The 20,965-nt window shown below is 43.7% G+C and overlaps 1 protein-coding gene across 4 annotated transcripts in view; it reads right to left on the reverse strand.

Annotated features, from left to right (window-relative positions):
- Positions 1 to 20,965, reverse strand: part of LOC142589719 (uncharacterized) — a 161,790-nt gene that overhangs the window by 127,153 nt on the left and 13,672 nt on the right. For all 4 annotated transcript variants that reach the window (XM_075701305.1, XM_075701287.1, XM_075701295.1 and 1 more), the window contains exon 3: positions 2,369 to 2,490. In XM_075701305.1, coding sequence (XP_075557420.1) covers positions 2,369 to 2,490 — 122 coding nt within the window. The remainder of the gene's footprint in view (positions 1 to 2,368; positions 2,491 to 20,965) is intronic.

Raw genomic sequence — 20,965 nt, forward strand, 5'->3', positions numbered from 1 at the left:
TCATTGAAACAGCTCCAATGCGCTCAAGGCATTGTGCAAGGCGTCATCATGACGCAGCCAATGTCGCATCAATTTGTTTTTCTAGATAGTGTTTTTGCAGCCAAGCACCGCACAAGGATGCCTTTTAGCCATCGCAAAGTACTGTCAGACTCTGTTTGCACAGCTAATCAGACCTCTAAGCATGGTGCTGGAACGCAAGCGATTTGGCACTTGCGTTGAGGGCAGTAGCTACCGATTCGCAAGTGCACACAAGCGAGCAACATGACGAGGAAGAGCATGGAGCGCGTGTACCTGCTAGCAGACTAACCAGAAGTCGTAGGTTCTTGTTGGAACAATCAACAGTGTCTGCTCCTGGTGACGTCACGGCGTGCACTGAGGATACTGGAAAGGCCCGGAGAGGAGCACTGGATTGTTTTGTTTATTTTGGGGCACTCCCGCAGTGTGTAGCGCTGCCGCGTTTGGCATCATTGATCATGACAGCATTCTGAACTCGATGCGCGTTTACTTGAAATGTTTAAAAAATATCAGAAGTGGTTTAGCAGCCCTTTAAGCGTTAGGTCTGGTATGTCCAACACACAACAAAGCTATTATGGAAAAGGGTAACAAAATATTTTTTCTTCTCATTGAAACTTTAATATCCTTATTCGTGGTGTATACAGCACACTTTGATGAAGAATAAACATGTTCTTCAGGTATTATTATCGTCCTCAAAGGGTTAACTTACCCGTGTAAGGCAGAAACAGCTTCAAGATTAAGTGCAAACCAGTGCTGTCAGAATTGTGTATCTTACTGAAGGAATAGAAGGAAGACCGCAAAGATGGCGAGTTGACATCGCTTGTGGACAAGCATTAAAGAAGGCCAAATTTCGTTTTGATGTGGTGTAATACAACTTCACGTCATATTTCTTGGGCTGGTGCAGACTGAAGTAATTGGGTAATTTGTGGCATAAATGATAAGGGAACTGATTATTTCAACCCCTGCCAGCAACATTAATGAATGCTGCAATGCTGAAAACTACCTGGTGACTTGCAGTACATTCCCAATACAACTTGTATCCCTGTAAACCCCACAAGTAAGCCACATACAAATACACAATTGCAAAATGAGAGCAGAAAAGGACCTCAAAGCTGCTCTTAGTGGCCCTGCATTTTGCCTCCACTGATTTGTTATATATTGCACAAACAGTTGCTTGCAAAGCTTTGTTCTTTTCCCCCTTTTCCCATGCTGAGAAATAAAGGCACAATGATGTAATACCCCTGTCAAGCAGGCAAGTTAAGTGCACTTACGGAGAGTGCCACTCGGCTCAAGTGCACTTTCCCAAATCTAAACGTCACAAGTAGAGAGTACTCGCAGAAGAGTGCACTCCGGTCGAAGTGCGTTCACGGAACACACTTCGCTGGTTCCGTGCGTAGCCTCGCCGCCAGCGGTTTCAACGATACAAAATGTAATGCATAAGAAAAGAACACAGAAGTTCATTTGAGTTGAACAGCTTTTAATAAAATAAGCAAAACAGAACTCGCTCATATTCTGTTCTAACAGGACCAAATGCCGTCTCGTCGCACCTTGCCATGTTGTTCCGGATTGGCTAGGCATTCGTCATGGACAGCATTGACTTACAACACTCTTACAATAAAAAAATATTTTCATTTTTTGTTGAGAAAAAAGATAGTTTTTATTTATAATACAATGTAAAATAACCTTTTAGAAGTTTTTTTTTCTTTTTAATCAACATATTAAAAAAATACGCTCTTAGGCTGTCGCCAATTTTTTTACTGCGTGCGTGCTCTGTTTTCCTGTTTAGCACCATGTAGCCTAAAGTGCCACTCAAGGTCCCGAAGTGCACTCCCCGTAAGTGCACTTAACTTGCCCGCTTGACAGGGGTACAAGTTGCATTGAAGAGATTCTCACATATGCGGACCTGTGATGTGATGAAAAAGCGACCAGTTGTGTATCTAAGGGTGGTACATTTCCATTCTTTGCACTCCTCGGCATGAAATGGAAATAAAAAAAAAAAATTTGCTGTCCCAACAGTGTCTCTGCAGCTGAAATTGTAACCCACTTTGTAACAGAGTGAGGCAGTATTCCTTCAACACAGATCACCACTTTATGCAAAGGACAAAAACAAATGTACTGGTCACACTTGTGCAACACAGACCTAAAACAGCTATGATGGCAGTTTGCAGTTTTTGTGTGCCATTACCACAGCTGAAGCTCAACAGCAAATAAGTGTCTCAAGTAAGAAGGGTAAGAGATTAAACTTCATGGTCAGAAGTAGAGTGAAAAAGCACACCAATCAAGAGGAGAAACAAGTCAAACTGCAGCATGACAGAACAGCTGGTGAAACTAGAAAACAGCAAGCAGTATTTACCTTTCGCTTGATGAATTCTAGCAGACATTCTTGACCCCGAATGAAGAAGTTATGGAAAAACTCTATTCCCTCTCGGTCTGACCTTAGACCCTGGTCTATGTTAGCCACTTTGCGAAAGCCATCTGTAGGAAAAGAACAAGATTAGTCCATTTATTAATTTTATATACCTCATAATGGCCTTGAAAACCAAGAACATTCAAAAATCAGTGTTTGGTTTATAATAAAATTATTTTCATGTATTTTCACTTCAACAGACTGTGGTACAAAATTCAAAGAAGATACCTGAAAAATTATCACATGGCAGTATTTGCATTAGCCATACCACACAAAATTTTAAAATTTGCCACTCTGACTGCTGCCACAACATGTGTCCGTCAGAATTTTGGAAGGAATATAGCACACAAATTTTCAACTTGCAAATTTTATTTTATTGTTTTTTTGTGCGATGATAAATTCTAAAGAAAAGCATCACTCTGTGTGCAACTAAATTCAAATACCAAATCACAGGATCAAGAATAAAGAAAATGCACTGCATTTGAAATATGGTCCTTTTCAAACATTTGCTTTCTCAAGGAACCAAATAACACTTGTGGAGTGACCTCAAAGTTGGCAAAACACACCCTCCATGAAAATGGCGCCTCCACCTGAAACAATTTCATAATAGTTGCTTTCTGAAGAAACAAAGTTCTCTTCTGTGCGTTCTGACTCATATGTGCATGATATATAAAATTATGAAAAATTAGAGATGTGAAATATACAACCTGTTCCAGTTTCTCTTGGAACTGCCAAAGAGAAAAGCTAAAGTCTACGTATGTTGGGAGCAGAATTTTAACTTCATAGCTTTGCACTAAAAACTGATATCAATTCTATAAAGTATACATTAGGTCAATTGAATATATACAACACATTTGTTTACGCCTTTTTTTTATACTAGTCTCACACTCCCAAGTTTCCCAACGGAATGGTATATTTCAGAATGGTCTATAACATCAATTTCACCAACTTTAAATGTCCCAGCAGATGCAGCTTAAAGAATTGTTATAGGCTTTTTAAACATATGCTGTCTTTTTTTTATTGCTAAATTACACAATTGTAAACATGTCTCATATATACTTTAATTCTGTGACTTTCTGCCGCTTTCGTAAAAGTTTGATGGCCTAAAGAAAATATACCGTATTTACTCAATTCTAAAGCGCCCTCGATTGTAACGTGCACCCGCTTTCCGCAACCAAAAAAAAAGTAAACAAAAAAACGCTCTCGATTGTAACGCGCACCTGCTTGCCGTGACCTAAAAGAAGAAAAGTCCTTTACAGTACCCCGCACCTCACTTTTTCATACAGAAATACAACTTTCTCTCATTTGAAAAAAAAAGATTTACTCCCAATGCAGTAAAGCTGCGATAAATAAAAAAAGTCGCAGTTTCGTCCAAAAGGCCAAGCATATATTACGATAGCAAATTAGTAAACAGCAATATGAAAAGTATGGATAGTAGTTTTATCGGCCCGTATAAACTTTTAAACATTCGTTTGCTAGCTAAATTAACAAGCATAGTGCCATGCACACACAAGCAAACATGAATATGTCTCACTCAATGACCACGGAAACTCTATCAAAACGCTGGAGAGAAGTGTGATAGCAGGAGCTTTGTGCGGCCTCTCGCTTCAACGCAAACTAAGTGACGAAAACACAGCACGGTGTGCCTAGATGCGTAGACTCTTGTGTCCATCACAGATCACTTTCAATATAGGGGCTGCGTGGTCGCGCTGTACGCAGCAGACGCTGGTGTAGAACGCCCCCCGCCCCTGTTTGCGCCAGAGCCGCCCGCAAGTTTCAAGGACTCCGAACGCCCGTGAAGCGGCCCGATTTCCATCGGTCCCTGCACACGTGATCGCTTTCCTTTCAATTGCAGCTTTGTGATAAACTAGGCATGTCTTTGCAGTCGGCACTTCCATGCTGATAGAGCAAACGCAGAAAACGGGAAGACAGACAGTGCACTAACCTAAGCCAAAGGAAGCATTGCCTAAGAACACGTACAGCAGCAGATGGAGGAAGCTACGGCAGCTAGGCTCGAAGCGTGTACGAGGTGGCCATTTTAAATTGCCGATGGCGATATGGTTACGCAGATTTAGGGTCGTACTCAATTCTAACACGCATGCAATTATTGAACCAGTTATTTAAAAAAAAATAGTATGCGTTAGATTCAAGTAAATACGGTATATATATTTTTGACAGACAGATTTTTTACCTTCTCTAATGCAGCAAATCTCATGAAAATCAGTTTAGCAGCGTTACGAACCCACTGCCACTCCATGTGCTGGTGTTATGGTGCTTCTCCAGCTAACTGCAGCTTTCATGCAACCATGTATCTGGAACGCACCATGTGCTTTCACCAAAAAAATTTGTTCTGACAAAACTCAATATTGTAACTAAACCATCATCACTGTATTCTGCACTTCGTCATGCACTTTCACTGTTGAAGACGCCTGACAAAACCCATATTGTTACTCAGCTACCCCAGCACTTGCCCTCTTACTTCTTATTTGTGTTTATTCTGTACTCTATACCATACTTTTTCGCAATCGTGTCTGCTTTTGGTTAATTAAATAACCAGTTGTTGCCCGTCTTGATAGTACCACAAATAGATGCCAAGCAATATGATTACTATATATTGTCACGAAGATAACTAAGATGGGCTCGCCCTTGGAGAACAGCCTTCTTTAAAGGTACACTAAAGCAAAACAATAAATCAGTTTAGACTAATGAAGCACTGTTTCGAGAACCCTGCAGGCAGTCATTTAAAAAAAAAATAGTTTGATTATTAGATAAGAAAACGAAGGTCCAAGTATCAGTGTTTGAATTTCGCACCGAAACCCCAGTGCCGGTACGTCAATGTGACGTGAGGGATTCCGAAGTATGTTTTCGCATTTGGGCTCGCCGAAAAAGAACAACCTTCTTTAAAAGGACATTAAAGCGAAACAATAAATCAGTTTAGACTAATGAAGCATTGTTCGAGAACCCTGCAGGCAGTCATTTAAAAAAAATTGTTTGATTATTAGATAAGAAAATGAAGGTCCAAGTATCAGTGTTTGAATTTCACACCGAAACCCCAGCGCTAGTATTTCAATGTGACTTTAGGGATTCCAAAGTATGTTTTCGCATTTGGGCCGCGTTGGCTGAATAAAGGTTCCCAAAGCTTGCCATGTTTAATATTTGGTTCCTTTAGAACACAATGTAGTCAATCTATACTGCTATATATAATTAGTAGGCCCTAGAAGATTCCATCAAAATCCAATACGTCACAGCCCCCAGGTGCAAGAACTTAAGTAGGGGTGGCCACCCGTATTTCATTCTTGCGCTTTTTCTGGCTTACCAAACGTCTTATCATAAGAGTGGTGTTTTTGGTGATGTAGAACGGTAATTTACTGATGCAGAAGAAATCATTTTTCACTTTTGTGTCCCTTCAATGATGGCCGACACCCAAAAAACCCGGCACCACAACTGCACCCTTCATCGTCTTCTCTCTGGCGATCGGGACCCGCAGTGGGCAGCTTACTTCGCGTAATTACTCCCCACGTCAAAAGCGACTGCCCCAGACGCTGATCGTAGGGAGTAAAGGGAGACAAAGGACGCGGGAAAAAGTTCATCAGAGGGACACTACAGTTCTATCTGTACTACGAGGAGAATCTTGGCTCATGGCCATGGTCGGCTCGATCTCATAGTAGTACTCTCAGGGACGACCTTGTAGTTCACGTCGTTGAGTCGCCTAACAATCTTGTATGGGCCAAAGTATCTGCGCAGTAATTTTCCCAACAGCCCCTGATGACGGATGAGTTTACAGACCCAAACGTAGTCGTCGGGTCCGTACAGGATGTTCCTTCGGCCACTGTTGTAATGGCGGGCGCCAGTACTCTGCTGGAGGCGGATGCAGTTGCGAGCAAGCTGCCGAGCTTCTTCGGCCTCCTGGACGATGTCGTCAGCATTGTTGCTTCTTTTTTCGTTGTTGGCCAGGAACATGGCGTCTAAAGGTGTTGTTATGCAGCGCCCATAAACCAGTTCAAATGGTGTGAATAAGGTGGTTTCTTGAACAGCCATATTATATGATAATGTCACATACGGTAAAACTTGGTCCCATAACTTGTGCTCTACGTCAACGTACGCCGAGATAATATCAGCGATAGCTGTATTGAGGCGCTGCGTAGGTTCATTAGTTTGTGGGTGATAGGCCGCAGTCTTCCGATGATTGGTGTGGGTCAGTGCGACGATCTCCTGTATTAAGACAGCAGTAAATGCAGTCCATTGATCGGTTATTAAGACGTTAGGGGCCCGTGACATAATACGATGCCATGAACAAAGAACACGGCGACTTCTGTGGAGGTTCCGTGGGGTACAGCTTTTTTTTCTGCGTACCACGTTGGTCTAGTCCTTTATGACCATTACCCATTTGTTGCCTGCAGACGACGTAGGGAATGGACCAAGAAAATCCATTCCAACCTGTTGAAACGGTGCTGGAGAAGGGTCCAGGGAATTGCAGAAGACCAGCTGGTTTCGAAGGTGGAACCTTGCGCCGCTGACAATCACGGTAGCTTCTCACGTAGTGCTGAATGGACGAGAACAGCTGTGGCCATCAATACTTCTGGTGTACGTGCGCTAACGTCCTGGCGAAGCCTAAGTGTCCGGCCCACGAGTCGTCATGACAAGCTTGCAACACTTCACGCAATGAAACTGGGACGATGAGAAGGAATGTTTCTGGGCTGTTTTAGAAGTTCCTTTTGTAGAGAACATTGTTGCGGAGGCAGTAAGAAGTCAGTCTTCATGACATCGGCCATGGGACAACGTGGCCTCCCTGGAGGTGTAGGATGAGGGGAAGCAATGTACTGTCTGCACGTTGGAGGTCAGCCATCTCAACAGTGCCTACTACAAAAAGAAGCGGGAAGTCTTGCTCTAAGTCACTTGGCTTCAAAGGTATAGGTGCACGTGAGTGCAGTGACGTGTTGATGTAACAAATTCTGCAGTGTGTTGCGTGTCAAGGCACGCACATCCTCCATAGCATCGGTCATCATCCAGAAGCTGCGCACCTTGTGAACACACGCCCACCACCCCCGAAACAATGCGAACTCCTAACCATAGCTCCACTGCCACGCTACACGAATCCAGAACGAGGCAAGGAGAGGCGACGCCAGCGAGTTGCCTTCTTCAAGAAATACACGGCAAGACACCCTGACGGCATATACTTCTACGCTGATGCTAGCATTGGTGCACGGGGCTCCGCTATAGCAGTCGTGACTAACGACCTTCAAACTGTACAGGGTCGTCCCCTCTTAGGGTGAACATGGTTCACTGTGGCCGCGCTCCGCAGGTCGCCAGTGCGTGCGGCACGGCGGCGCATTGAAGCGAAGCGGCACAGGCGCAGACGAACCAAGGGGAGGCGCTTCGCGTCGTCTGCTACAGTGCTGAAGCACGCCGCTCTGGCTTTGCTGTAAAGTACACTTCGCTAGACCCAGGTGACTGAGCGACCGAGGTAGCGTTGCGGGAAGGCGCATTTCGCTAACTGGAGCATTTTCCAGCTGGTTCGGTCTGCAGCTTGTGAACAGCCTGCTTAATCAATATACAATAACAGAAACAAGCTTCTCACCACATAAATCACTTAGCGTGTTTTTTATAAGTGATGAGGGTAAAAATAGTCATTTTTTCGCGCTCTTTATTAGGCTGGGGCGTAGAGGCAACGCTTGATAGTCGTGTCAGAGACATCACCCAGCCTGAGGCTGTTCTTAATTTCCAGAACGGTGGAGGTCGGGTTTGCAGCAGCCGCCGCAACAATGGTCATGTATTCAGCTTCAGTGGTCACTCTTTGTCGGGCTTTATGGGGAGCATCCGCAATTCTTCCATCCTTCTTGTAAGCCTGGACGATTCGATTCACAGTTTTCAATGGCCTTTTTGTCATCTCAGATATAACCCGTTGAGAATAGTTTTGTAGGCACAGATATACCTTGCGTCGTCTTTCTTTTTCCGGTACCCACGACATGGCTAGTTTACGAAAGTGCACCGGGGAAATAAAATTATCCTGTACTGTTACAGCGTTTTTATCGCTGAAGTGCCATGGCAACCAGCAACCGAACAAAATGCAATTCATCATGCAAGTCGACAGTAATACGTTTAATGGAAACACCTCTGGTGTCTTTCGATTTGACGAGTCATACCAGAATCTTTGACTCGTGAGCGGCCAGTCACTCACTTGAGCAGCCGTTGGCTGCACCGCATCATCATATTAAGCTAAGATGGGGTAGCATGACCTAAGCAAAAAAAGAAAAGGAGAGGGGGGGGGCCTCGGCGGTAGATCCGGCTAACGCCCATGGTCAGTTAAAAAGCAGACTGGCCCGACCACAGCAATCTGGCTTGGGCCGGGCTTGGCTTTTACAAATGTCGAGCCCGTTTGCTAACCACGGCATGCTGTCGGCAGACGACACCGGGCTGGCCTCATGACTGCCGGTTTAATTATCGCGGCCGCGTTCGTCCAACACACGGACCGGCCACTTCCCCACGACGGCAACAGCATCGCTTGTTCGCGGCAAAAGTTCCCGTGCCGTATTCATATTTGGGTTTTACCCACTCAGCCCCCCCTCCCCCTAACGCCTAAAAAAAAAAGAAATCAATTCGTCCTTTTCTCCAAATTTATCCGATGCCCCCCTATATGGCGTAACGCAGAGGTCATGTGTCGCTTCGGTACGTATACCACATGATTAAAAAATATTTATATGCTAGTGAGAATATGCATATGACCTATTCCTAGGAAGTACTGAAATGAAATAGAAGCGAATAATGACTTAATTACCCGGCAAGACATAATTTAAGCTAAAAAACAAACATGTAACTTATAGATTTTCCACTCCAATTGCCTATTCAAAACGGACAGAAACAGCACTCGCATGCGGCGTGCATTGAGTGCAAGGAGAAAAAAATGACCAAAAAAACTACGGCGCCACATGTTTTACTTCATCTAATCAATGTAATCACATAATTGACCGACGATTCCTCTAAATGAGAATGTTACTTCTCGCGTCAGGTAGCCATCAAAGGAATGGTGCTTTGGTGATCACCAATCACCGCTTTGGTGATTTTACCCAAACTGTGACAACAAAAATGAATTTTGTTTTTTTTACAGTATGTAGAAAGATGAAAAGGAGGAGTAAAATTGCCGCTAAATCAGTTGCTATGCCGGGGAGAGCACTTTCTTACATCGCATAAAGTGCTCGATGCACCCCTACCAGCGACATTAACGCGTCAATAAGAGAGTCGAGAAGTAGTGGATGTCACTTCTTAGTTGCTGTCGAAGTAATATTATTGCCCTCCTTAATGGTAAAATCGATGGCAAAGATGATGATGCATGATTGAACAATCGCTCTCTAACTTTCTGTGAAATTTATTGCGGGTTTCAGTTGCTTTCTTAGGTCAATTAAGCAAATTCGTTTTAGCATGAAGACATGCGCGAAACGGCACGCTAGACTCCCCCTCATCAAATGATGACTCCAACAAAGAAGCGCACCTAATAGGTTTCTCGGTATGCGCTACACCAAGTGCTGTGAGAGTAAAATAAAATGGCCCCAGCCTAATAAAGAGCGCGAAAAAATGACTGCATTTTTACCCTCATCAATTATAAATAACATGCTAAATGATTCATGTGGTGAGACACTTGTTTCTGTTAATGTATATTAAGCAGGCTGTTCACAAGCTGTAGACCGAAGCAGCTGGAAAATGCTCCAGTTAGTGAAGTGCGCCTTCCAGCAACGCCACCTCGGTCGCTCAGTCACCTGGGTCTAGCGAAGTGTACTTTGCAGCAAAGCCAGAGCGGCGCGCTCCAGCGCTGTAGCAGACGACACAAAGCACCTCCCCTTGGTCCGTCTGTGCCTGCACCGCTTCACTTCAATGCGCCGCTGCGCCGGACGCACTGGCGCCCCGCGGAGCACGACCACAGTGAGCCGTGTTCACCCTAAGAGTGGATGACCCTGTACATACAGAGGTGCTCCCAGAGACAGATCCGACCTTAGCGGAACTGACAGCCATCGCAATCGCGATCAAACACATGCCCCCTAGTAACTCAGCCTACCCAAGAACCATATTTACCGACTCCATAGCGGCTTGCAGCAAACTTGCACAATGATCTCCCTGCCCACATTTCGGCATTTATTCAAGAGCACCTTCAGGGTCCTTTGGAAATCATCTGGATACCTGGTCATGACAGGCTGCCAGGAAATGAAAGAGCTAATCAGTTCACCTGCGAGACTTTGAACCAGGCACCCTGCATTCCATGACCAGCCCAGATGAAAAGGTGGGCTCCCCTGCTTCTGTAGCCATATCAAGAGGCAAGGCACAAGTTCCCCAAGCTCAGCAAAGTGCTCACCCGTGAACAGAGTGTACTGATTCGTCAGGCCCAGACTAAAACACTCCATACACCAGCGTGAATGCACCTCATCCGCGGCCTCTTACCTGAAGATCCCCCCCCCCTGCCGATACTGTGGCGAACACCCGAACACATCCCATATCCTCTGGTCCTGTGGACCACCCCCATCTCCCCTGCCCGCCCCTACAAATCTTTCCCCTAAACCCCATGCCGGGTGGCTGACACAAGCAGGCAGCGCCAACGACCAACGGTACCTTGTGGCGTTTATCAGTGCTGCACTGAAGAATGCCGCAAGCGAGGCTCCGGACTGAGGGCCTTTCCACCATACCACCCAACATGAAAATAAAGTTTTTTCTCTCTCTCTCTCTGCAGTGCGTTGAAGAAGGGGATGCCTTCCTAACAAAAATTGACACCAGGGACGAAACCTGGGTTCACTACCACCAACCAGAAATAAAGAGAGCAAGTAAAGAATGGCACCACTCCTCATCACCCAAACCAAAGAAGTTCCGAACACAGCCATCAACAGGGAATGTTATGCTGACCCTCTGTTGGGATGAAAAAGGCATCATCTTGAAACCAAGATGAGTAAGGGGTGTAAGTCGTACTTTATGAATTTTCTGACATTTTACTTTGAGAAATTCAATTATTTCGATAACGCATTTGCAGGCGGAGGGCCTACAAGGATGAGGATGAATGAGGATGGACCTCAAACAGCAGCAGAAAAAGGGCTTTGTCTTTCAGTTTGAACGTAACAGAATTATGTTTCTCGTATACTCGTATTACACTCTGAAGCTATCATGTCTGCAGCTTGTGTGTAAGTTGTATCTCACAGATTTTCTGACGCAATTTACTTTTAAACATTAATTTAGTTCAATAATACAGTTGTGCGTGGCAGACGGCCTAGCAGAATGAGGATGTATGCTGCACTTCTGCACATGCGCGCTTGGTGTACAGGGTCCATTATGAAAGTAATGCGCATATTCTGGGAAAAATAGATTTATTTACCAGACCTGTACAAATGGTTCAAATTCTTCAAAATACTCTCCCCCTGCATCAATACACTTGCGGAGACGTGTCTGCCACGCCTGGAAGGCACCCTGAAAGTCCTCGACGGGAACGTCTCTCAGAAACACTGTAACATGCTTTTGTATGTTTTCCCGGCCTCCCAATGCTTTCCTTTCCTTTCAGCGCTATCTTCAGCGGGGGAAACAAAAAAAGTCGCACAGAGCCAAGTCGTGACTATAAGGGGGATGGGAGACTACCGGGGTGTTGCTCCGCGCCAGGAAGTTGGTAACGATGATGGACATATGGCTGGGGGCATTGTCATGGTGAAGCTTGACTGTGTCTTTGATGTCAGCCCTCATGCGCGCGACCCGGCATTTCAATCTCTTGAACACCTCCAGGTAAAAGGCTGAGGTGAAAGTTTCTCCCTGCGGTACAAACTCAAAATGGACAATTCCTCGGGCGCCAAGGAAGACACTGAGCATCATTTTAATTCAAGACTTGCTCATTCGCACTTTCTTGGGGCGGGGGCGGGAGCGGGGGCGGGAGCGGGGGCGGGAGCGGTCAGTCGGTCGGTCGGTCGGTCGGTCGGTTATTTCAGAATACTGCAGGACATTGCTTGGCCCAAGCAGGAATGAATTTACATTGTTACATAACCAAGAAAATAAAATTTATAGAATATTAGCAGCACACGGATATCAAAAGAATAAACCAAAAGAATAAAATGATACAATATTGGCAGCACACGGATATGAAACATACATATTATCAGGTAAATAGACACTGTAACGCATCAGAAAAATTTTGTGAGGAAAATACAGATGTCGGTAATGAATTACAATCTTGCACTGTTCTAGGGAAAAAACTGTATTTAAAACTGTTAATTTTGGCAAAAAGGGGAGCAAGTGAATGCTCATGAACGCTCCGAGTCCTTCACACTAGAGGACACTTAATGTACTCTCCAAGCTGGAGCTTATTTTTTTCTGTTAAACTATTAAACAAGAATATCAATCTATTAATCTTTCTGCGGGTTTCTAGTGTATGAATGTTATTTGAGATCATTAACTGCGAGGGAGAGTCTTCCCTTTTGTATTTTCCGTATATAAACCTAACCGCTTTCCTATTGACTTTTTCAAGGATCATTATATCTTTTTTCGTGTATGGGTCCCACACTACTGAAGCATATGCAAGTAAAGACCACACACAAGTTACGTAAGCCAATTTTTTTATGTGTGCAGGGGCAGTTTTTAGCTTTCTTCGTAAAACCCATAGCTTTCGAAATGCAGCTGCAGAAATATTAGTAATGTGAGCCGACCATTTTAACTTATTGTGAAGTGTTACACCTAAATATTTATACTTCTGAACTTCCAAAATCATGTTGCTGCGAAGAAAGTAAGGACGCAAACTGGGAGACTTTTTTCTAGTTATACATAAGAGAAGAGTTTTTTCACTATTAAGTTCCATAGCCCATTTCAGACACCACTCTTCAATGGCACAAACTGCTTTTTGTACTGAGCTGTGGTCATGTTCTGATGAAATTTGTTTAAACACAACACAGTCGTCTGCGAATAACTTAACAGAGACATCTTCAGGAACAACCGTAACTTAGTTAAGAAAGTCCGGCTCATTCTGAATCAAATCCAACTATTCTTGACAGCGCAAAACTCGAAGTTCTTTCTGATCTTACGTCAACACTTTCGGCACAAGCTTCGTGTGGACCTTGCGCAGTTGCAGATCCTTGGTCACTATCCCATGTACCGCAAATGTGGACGTGTGTAGGGCAGAACCCTCGCCAGATTTCCCGACCGGTTTTACCGCGCTGCCATGGGTAGTTGCATCATAAAATAATGCACATTACTTTCCTAATGGACCCTGTATGTTGCTTGTGTAATGTCGTCTAACATCAGTTAGGGTGGTGGTATTTGTCTAACGTTCACACCATCTTTGCTGGTCATCCACTTTCACAGTGTGGAGGGAGATTTAAAAAAAAAATACATTTGTGGTTTTCATTCAACTGACTCTCGTACTTTCCTTACACGATCGTCAGTGCATCATGTATATGCTACACTTGTTTGTTAAAAATGGCCAAACCTGGTGAGGGGCCATTTCAGGAGAGAATTGCGCCCTAGATCAAAACTTCTTTAAAACCTTAATTGTTTGAGGTATGGTGCAGAAAAATTGTAAATATATGCAATGCTATGTGCTTATTTCAAATACAAAGTCTGTTATGGTTTATCTCCTTCGGTCACAATTTTATGCAAGTTTCCTTTAATTATTTACAGCGAAGATTGGCAAAATATCAGTTCCTCAAATCTTGCTAAACAAGGTTATCACGGGCTTCTGTATGATCAAAGGAACACAGTAACACTAACCTTATTCCTATGCCTACTCTATGCTGCATTTGACAAATCCTTTGTAGCACTGTGGAAGCTGCAGGACTCCTTAGCCAAAAGGAAGGCCGAATGCCTTTCGAGATGTGTTCATCCGCATCGCATCATCTACTCATCGCCACAGTGATTCGCGATACACGATGTGCATGTGCAAAGATCCTAACACGTCACATATCGCTGTAACATATATGTACCGAGAAAAAACTTAACTTTCTAATCCGTCCAATAATCGGACAGTTATGCCCGGAACTATATTCCACTGCAAGCGGATATTACCTGTCCATGGCTCGTACCTTCGGCCACGCTGCAAATGACATGAAGTATGGAACAAGAGTTGCGAGACTTTTTCACCTGGAGCTTAACTTCGAACTCTCACAACTCTTGTTCTACGGGGAGGCAGAGCTATAAGGTTGGCTTAACTGCATCCCTTGAATTATACAGAAGCTAGTGCTGTCCATGCCTCATACCTTCGGCCACGCTGCAAATGACATGGATTATGGAACAAGAGTTGTGAGACTTTTTCACCTGGAGCTTAACTTCGAACTCTCAACACTCTTATTCTAGGGGAGGGAGGCAGAGCAATAAGGTTAGTTTAACTGCATCCCTTGAATCATACAGAAGCCAGTGATACCCTGTTTAGTGAAATCTAGGGAAATCTGAGGAGTTGATATTTTCCAAATCTTTCCATAAAGTTAATTAGATGAAACTTGCATTGAATTAGAACCAAAGGAGGTAAAACAAAAACTAACGTCATATTCGATACACATATGTGTATGTGTGTGTTCCACATATGTGTAATGTCATAACATTACACATATGTGGAAGTTTTCAGCAACACACCTTGAAGAATAAAGATTTTTAACATTTTTAGTCTAGAGCCCAGCTTCTCGCAAAGCTGTACTTGAAATCGGCAGCCTGGAAAAACTGCATCTATGCTTTCTTTTGAGCCACGTGAAGCATCTTCAGCAGTAAGCACAGCTTTTTCCTTCCTTTGTAAAGTACAGTGCATGCAACAATGCCTCCCATGCAAAAAATTATTCTAAATTCTCAATCCAGTCAAGCTCAGACAGTAAGGTATCCATGCCTCGAGAGATTAATTAGCAGAGGTCTGTGCTTTGTATTACCAGATATCAAAAAACATGGCATGGAGACCTCTGTTGACAAGCATTTTCACAGACCTGCCTGGGCAGTATAATGGACCTATATGCAGGGATAAGCATTTTCGTTTTTTATTTTTCTCACAATTCATCAAATTTTTCTCTATTTTTATTCTCACATGAAATGTTTTTCAGTTAATACATTTCTCGAATGAACTTTCAACAGATTTATTCGAAGAATTTTTTGTATCATGGTTACAGTTTTTTTTACAGTGAATATAGCTAATTATGGTGATGCTGAAATATGCTGTATGAATCCATATGCTGCTCTTCAGCGCAGTAGTTGCATCCAATGCACAGAATAACAAAGTTTTAGAGAATGAGCCTATAGCAAGGGCACAATGCCATAAGGCAATGTGACTATGCCATAATCAAGAGTGAGTGCATGTAACATAATGCAGATACAGAGCTCCAACAAATGATGCAGAAAAAAATTACAAGCTACCTTAAGTGGACTCGCCCAGTTCATTCACTACAATGGCAGCAGCAAGATTAAAGGCATGGGCCAGGGGTACCCTAACCCCTCTATGTGGCATCCCCTCCACGCTTCTAGCTTTTATTACAGCGGCAGGCAAGTGCATGTACACGTTTGCAGCTGCAGGCCAATTGCTGTTTTAGCTTTCTGGTAAATTTGCTTTCACTGACCTCTTTTGGTTAGTGAAACCTCTTATACTTTATCAAATAGGTTTGATTTTAAAAAAAGTACTTTTGTTTTCCCATTTTTCCTGTTTGTAGAAACAGCGCTGAACCCTACCTAAAGCAATTATTTTTTCAAATAGTGATAATCGAATTCTCTGGAATAAGAAATTTTAATTCATATTTGAAATCTCAAATACTTGCACACCCCTGGCACAAGGCCCACTCTTTGTCAATAAAAACATTTATTCATTCATAGCTGTGCAGATGCTTCAAAATGAATGGTGAGGAAGGTGTGGTATATACGTATGATCCAAAAATTGACTCTGAAAGCATGCATATTTGCTGTGCCGCTGTCAGAATATTCATTTAATAGCTGAAGTGAAAAGCAAAGTATGAATCAAGACTTTCAAGCATTTATGACGACAACAGGCATATAAAAAAATTATCAGCAACAACCGATGATAATAAAATGCAATACACCATCAATGTTCTACATTAGGTAGGGGCGAGACCAGCGCAGATGTATGTTCAAGAATTGTAACGTTCTGAAGTGGTGGACATTCTCCTTAAACAATGAACCCAAAACTACAAAATTCCTTCACTACAAGTGAAGAAATTCTGCTGCTATGGTCATGAGCGGTGCTGGCTAACACTTTAAATGCTAGATTTGGTACACATGCACAAATAGTCAAGAAAGTAGATGGGAAGGCAGCTGCTTCTGAAGCTCCATTACTAGAGCATCATGCGCATTGTGCAGAGGTTATGGGTTCAGCTCCCACCAGCGGCAAGTTGCTTTTGCATCCCCTTTTATCCTCCTTTCCCATATTAATTCAATATTCAATTAATTTCCCCTATGCTTTCTATTGTCTATTGGCTTTGTATGGTCCACAAGACGTGACAGAATAGCAAGCATGCATTTTGTCTGTATAGCCCACGACACCTAATTTTCTAACTTGATTTATGCATCACTAGTTAAACGGTATGCAGGCTGGCAAAACTTGAGTAAATTCGGTGCAGTAGAAAATATGTAAACTTTTTTTTATATATCATGGTTGAACCGTACAACGGTCCGGCAACACTGACAGCTGGCGAAATGAAGTTCATTCTGTGTGGCCAATATTTGCACACTGAAGAGTAACACAAGGGGCTCAATGCAATGGCGATGCCAGGGTCCTTGAACACTTTTCATCTGGTCATGAACCTTCCGTGTAACGATATGCAAGAGCTTCATATAGCATCCGCAGTGGACGCACCGCAGTGCTGGCGGAAGTAGAAGGTGGACTGCAGCAGTTGCCGAACGGACTCCACCGGCATTCCGTGTGTACACTCGCTATTCCATAAGGGTTGACTGCCGGTACCAGACTATGAATATTGTCAACACAATGTGCAAATTGCTGCCCTGTTTCTGTGCAGCGTTCTGAAACTAAAATGCAAACAATTTTGAAACAACTACAATGCCTTGTTTCATTTCCAGGTTCAACTGTGTTTGGAACAGCGGCTTAATCCATAATTCAAACTGTACACTTTGACTACTCCATCTTTAGAAACTGACTACAGAGCAAGTTCCCTTGCACTTTTATGTAAATGTGCATAAAAATACCTGCGTTTCAAACTAACCAAGTCACCCAACTGATTAACTAACCAAGCAAACAGGTGATTACTATAGTAACATGTTTCATGAGAACACTAAAAGTACTGAAGGACCTAGTGACGCCCCGCTCTGCCACTGGGTGTCAGAGTGTACTGAGCAAGTAGATCCGGCATGGCATACACGTGATTGCCATGAGCAGTGGCCCTGCATTTCTTGATGTCACACACGCTATGCCAAAATGGCAGTAGCTGTCAGTAGCAGGGACTTAAAAGCAGGTCTTTCAAACTGAAACCTTGGGTAAAAATGTGCAATGAGGCCCTCTCTCTCTCTCTCTCTCTCTCTCTCTCTCTCTCTCTCTCTCTCTCTCTCTCTCTGCATGTACACATATTGGCCCCTCTGCTCTCAGTTACAATGATGAACTGAGAATAGTTGGATGACAATGTCATGGCCTCTTCAAAGACACTAAAAAATGAAATATTAAGTGCATTTACACTGAAAATATTTGAAAAAATTATGCAGATCTTATGCACTGTGGGAATCGATGTAAGCAAAGCTTCCTGTGCTGGATGCTTTGATTGACAATAATTAGTAGTGATGCTGACGGCTAAAGTTTAATTTCTTCAACATTTAGGCTAACACAAATGTGGTGAGTTGATGTTGAACGTTACCTTGCGTGCACCACTGCTGTTTGTCTGTGTACTACACAAAACACACATGGAAAGGCGTTTGCTTGAGGCGCTATTGTGTGCCATATTTTATAACCTCTGAGAGGGTTGAGTGTTGTCATTTCCTCACATGGCACATTGCACTGTGGCGGAAGTATTAAACTTAAATTGGATTATGAGGCTGTACGTGCCAAAACCACGCTCGGATTATGAGGCAAGCCATAGTGGCAGACTCCAGATTAATTTTGACAGCATGATGTTCTTTAACATGTCCCTAAGTGCACGTGCATTTTCTATTTTGCCCCCGTCAAAGTGCGGCTGCCACGATTGGGATCAAATCCAGGACTTCTAGCAATGCCATAGCTGCAAAGCTAAAACAGCGGGCACAGAAGTGTTGATTTGACGGTCGACCGCTTGCGTAGTGTCTCCTGGACCCTGCGGTGCGCCACAATGCAGAGAGGTCATTAATGCGGCTCTGTTTCTGCACGCCCTGCGCAAGTTGCCCACTTGACAAATTTGCATGGCGTTTATTTTTCAGAAATAGCAGCAACATACTGTACCGTACCTTGAACTTAAGCTTATCCTGTTCTCCCGCGACCACTGTTGTATAGTAATGGGGTTTCCTTGCCTTCTCAGTACACTCTAAATACCACCACCCTGGCCATTGCAACAGCAGCATGACGACAGCCAGGAGTGGCCATGCATGCACCGGCCACTTGCTGGAAGCACCGTAAAGCCGAGTTAGAATCACGAAAATTATGAGAAACCGTGCGGGAGGCACCGTCACGTGGTGTGTGGAACGTGAACGACTGCACTCATTTCAGTGTTTTTTTTTTTTAATTTATTGTTTCTGCTTTTCTGCCACCATTTCTCCTGCCTCTGCAGACTGTCCCTCCAATTTTTATAAAGACAACTAACATCTAACTTCATCGACCTATAATCTTTTGTGTTCATTTGTTTTGTTATTCATTTCAGTTCGGTGCCAGCCATGGTTTTAACTCCCCAAAAGTCTATTATACTATCTGGTAGTTGGCACTGCTAGGAGTGCCAAGTGTGTGGCGGTGGTCTGTGTGTGTCACATATGTGCCACCTGAGAATTGGTAAAATGAAGGTTGCTTTGCTTATTTGAGCCACCGAGTGCTTTGATATACTAGAGAAATCACCAGAGTCATCGATATAGCTTGAATTTGAATGAATGAAATATGCGTGCCTTATGACCTCTCCGCATTGTGGTGCTGAATGGGCTGCCATGACGACGGCTGACAGCTATGCCTAACTGTTGGTTTACTCCATAGAGTTTCTCACTACATTACCTAGAGGGAAATCTGGTGCTGCTGCGCTGTGGTATGCATGGGAATGCCGGTATATTGTGACTTCGGATTGGCATCGTTCTCGGAGAGACAGGACACCATGAAGACGTGCTTGGCAAGCACCGTTCCGTCTGTCGCAATGATTCATTTTCAACTAAAACAGCATGTGAAAAGCTGTTTCGGTTTTATTATTATGCAAAAACATGTTTTGTTTAACTATGAGAACTTGTTATTGCATGTAGGATTATATGTTACGTATAAAGTATCAGCGGGCCGCTAAAGTTGGAGGACAGACGACAAGGTTCGCGCTCGCTTTGAAACAGTTTGTCATCTGTTCTTGCTTTTTTTCGATTGGTCATGCATTGTAGGTGAGTAAAGATGTAATATGCGTGAATGGAAACATTTTATGAAGATTTTACTTTGAGAACGTGTTATATGTGTAGCCATATCCATGTTTTAGACGAAGCCTCGTACAACACCAGCCAACACGAGCCTCGCACACACATATACCGTCATTCCCATGACGGCACGGTGCCCCCTTAAGAAACTCCCATAGACGGTGGTGCCAGATTTCCCTCTAGTTGTTATAATGAGAAACTCTATGGTTTACTTGCACCTCCCCTGTAGACGCACACCTGGAGGTGAGACTATCAATGATAGATGGCGCTAGCATCATCATCAGCAGCAGCATCATCATCAAGAGGTGGTGCTAGCTGCACTACTCTGGACTGTTTTGCGCATCAAAATGGTAGTGTTCAAACCGAAAACCTTCTGCAGAGGCCCATGTACAATATGACAACTGCAGGAAGTGGGTATGCAAAGATGAGCTGGCTTCAACGACACACAGGCAGCCAACGAGGCAGACCCGTTTGTCTGCAAGGCCTCTATAAAACTCGAAGTGGTGCTTACTCAGCTGAGAGGTGCGGAAACAGAGTTGGGAGCATTCAGAGCAACCATACACCAACAAGAGGCACAACTTCTCGAGCTGTCATAAAAATTTTCACACTGCACCGCTGCAATGGCAGAAAGGATCCATGAAGATTGAAGAGATGACAAATTGAACAGCGCACCATCCAGCGGCCCTGGCAATGCTAAGAAACCCGATCACCAAAGCGACAAATCTCGACAACAGACGGCTATAAACGTAGAAGTGGTGGCTATCGGTCAGGCATAACAAAGAAAAATTTGAAGGCACAGGTGCTCCAAAAAGCATTGTGCGACAGACTGCCCTCGTCGAGCAGTCACAGTTGTCCTCAACAGTGACCAAGCATTTCACATCGCAAGCCAAAGGCACTCAGAAAGCCAACCACAGACGCCACCAAATGAGCAAGTCGGACTGAACAAGCAGAGTGATTCTACTGGGCGACAGCAATGTGAAGCAGATTGTGCAGGCCCTCAAGTGGGAACTGGGAGACAACTAACATGTGACATTTCACCCTGCCAAGCAT

This window comes from Dermacentor variabilis, chromosome 1 (genome assembly GCF_050947875.1).
Source record: "Dermacentor variabilis isolate Ectoservices chromosome 1, ASM5094787v1, whole genome shotgun sequence".
Taxonomy (NCBI): Eukaryota; Metazoa; Arthropoda; class Arachnida; order Ixodida; family Ixodidae; genus Dermacentor; species Dermacentor variabilis.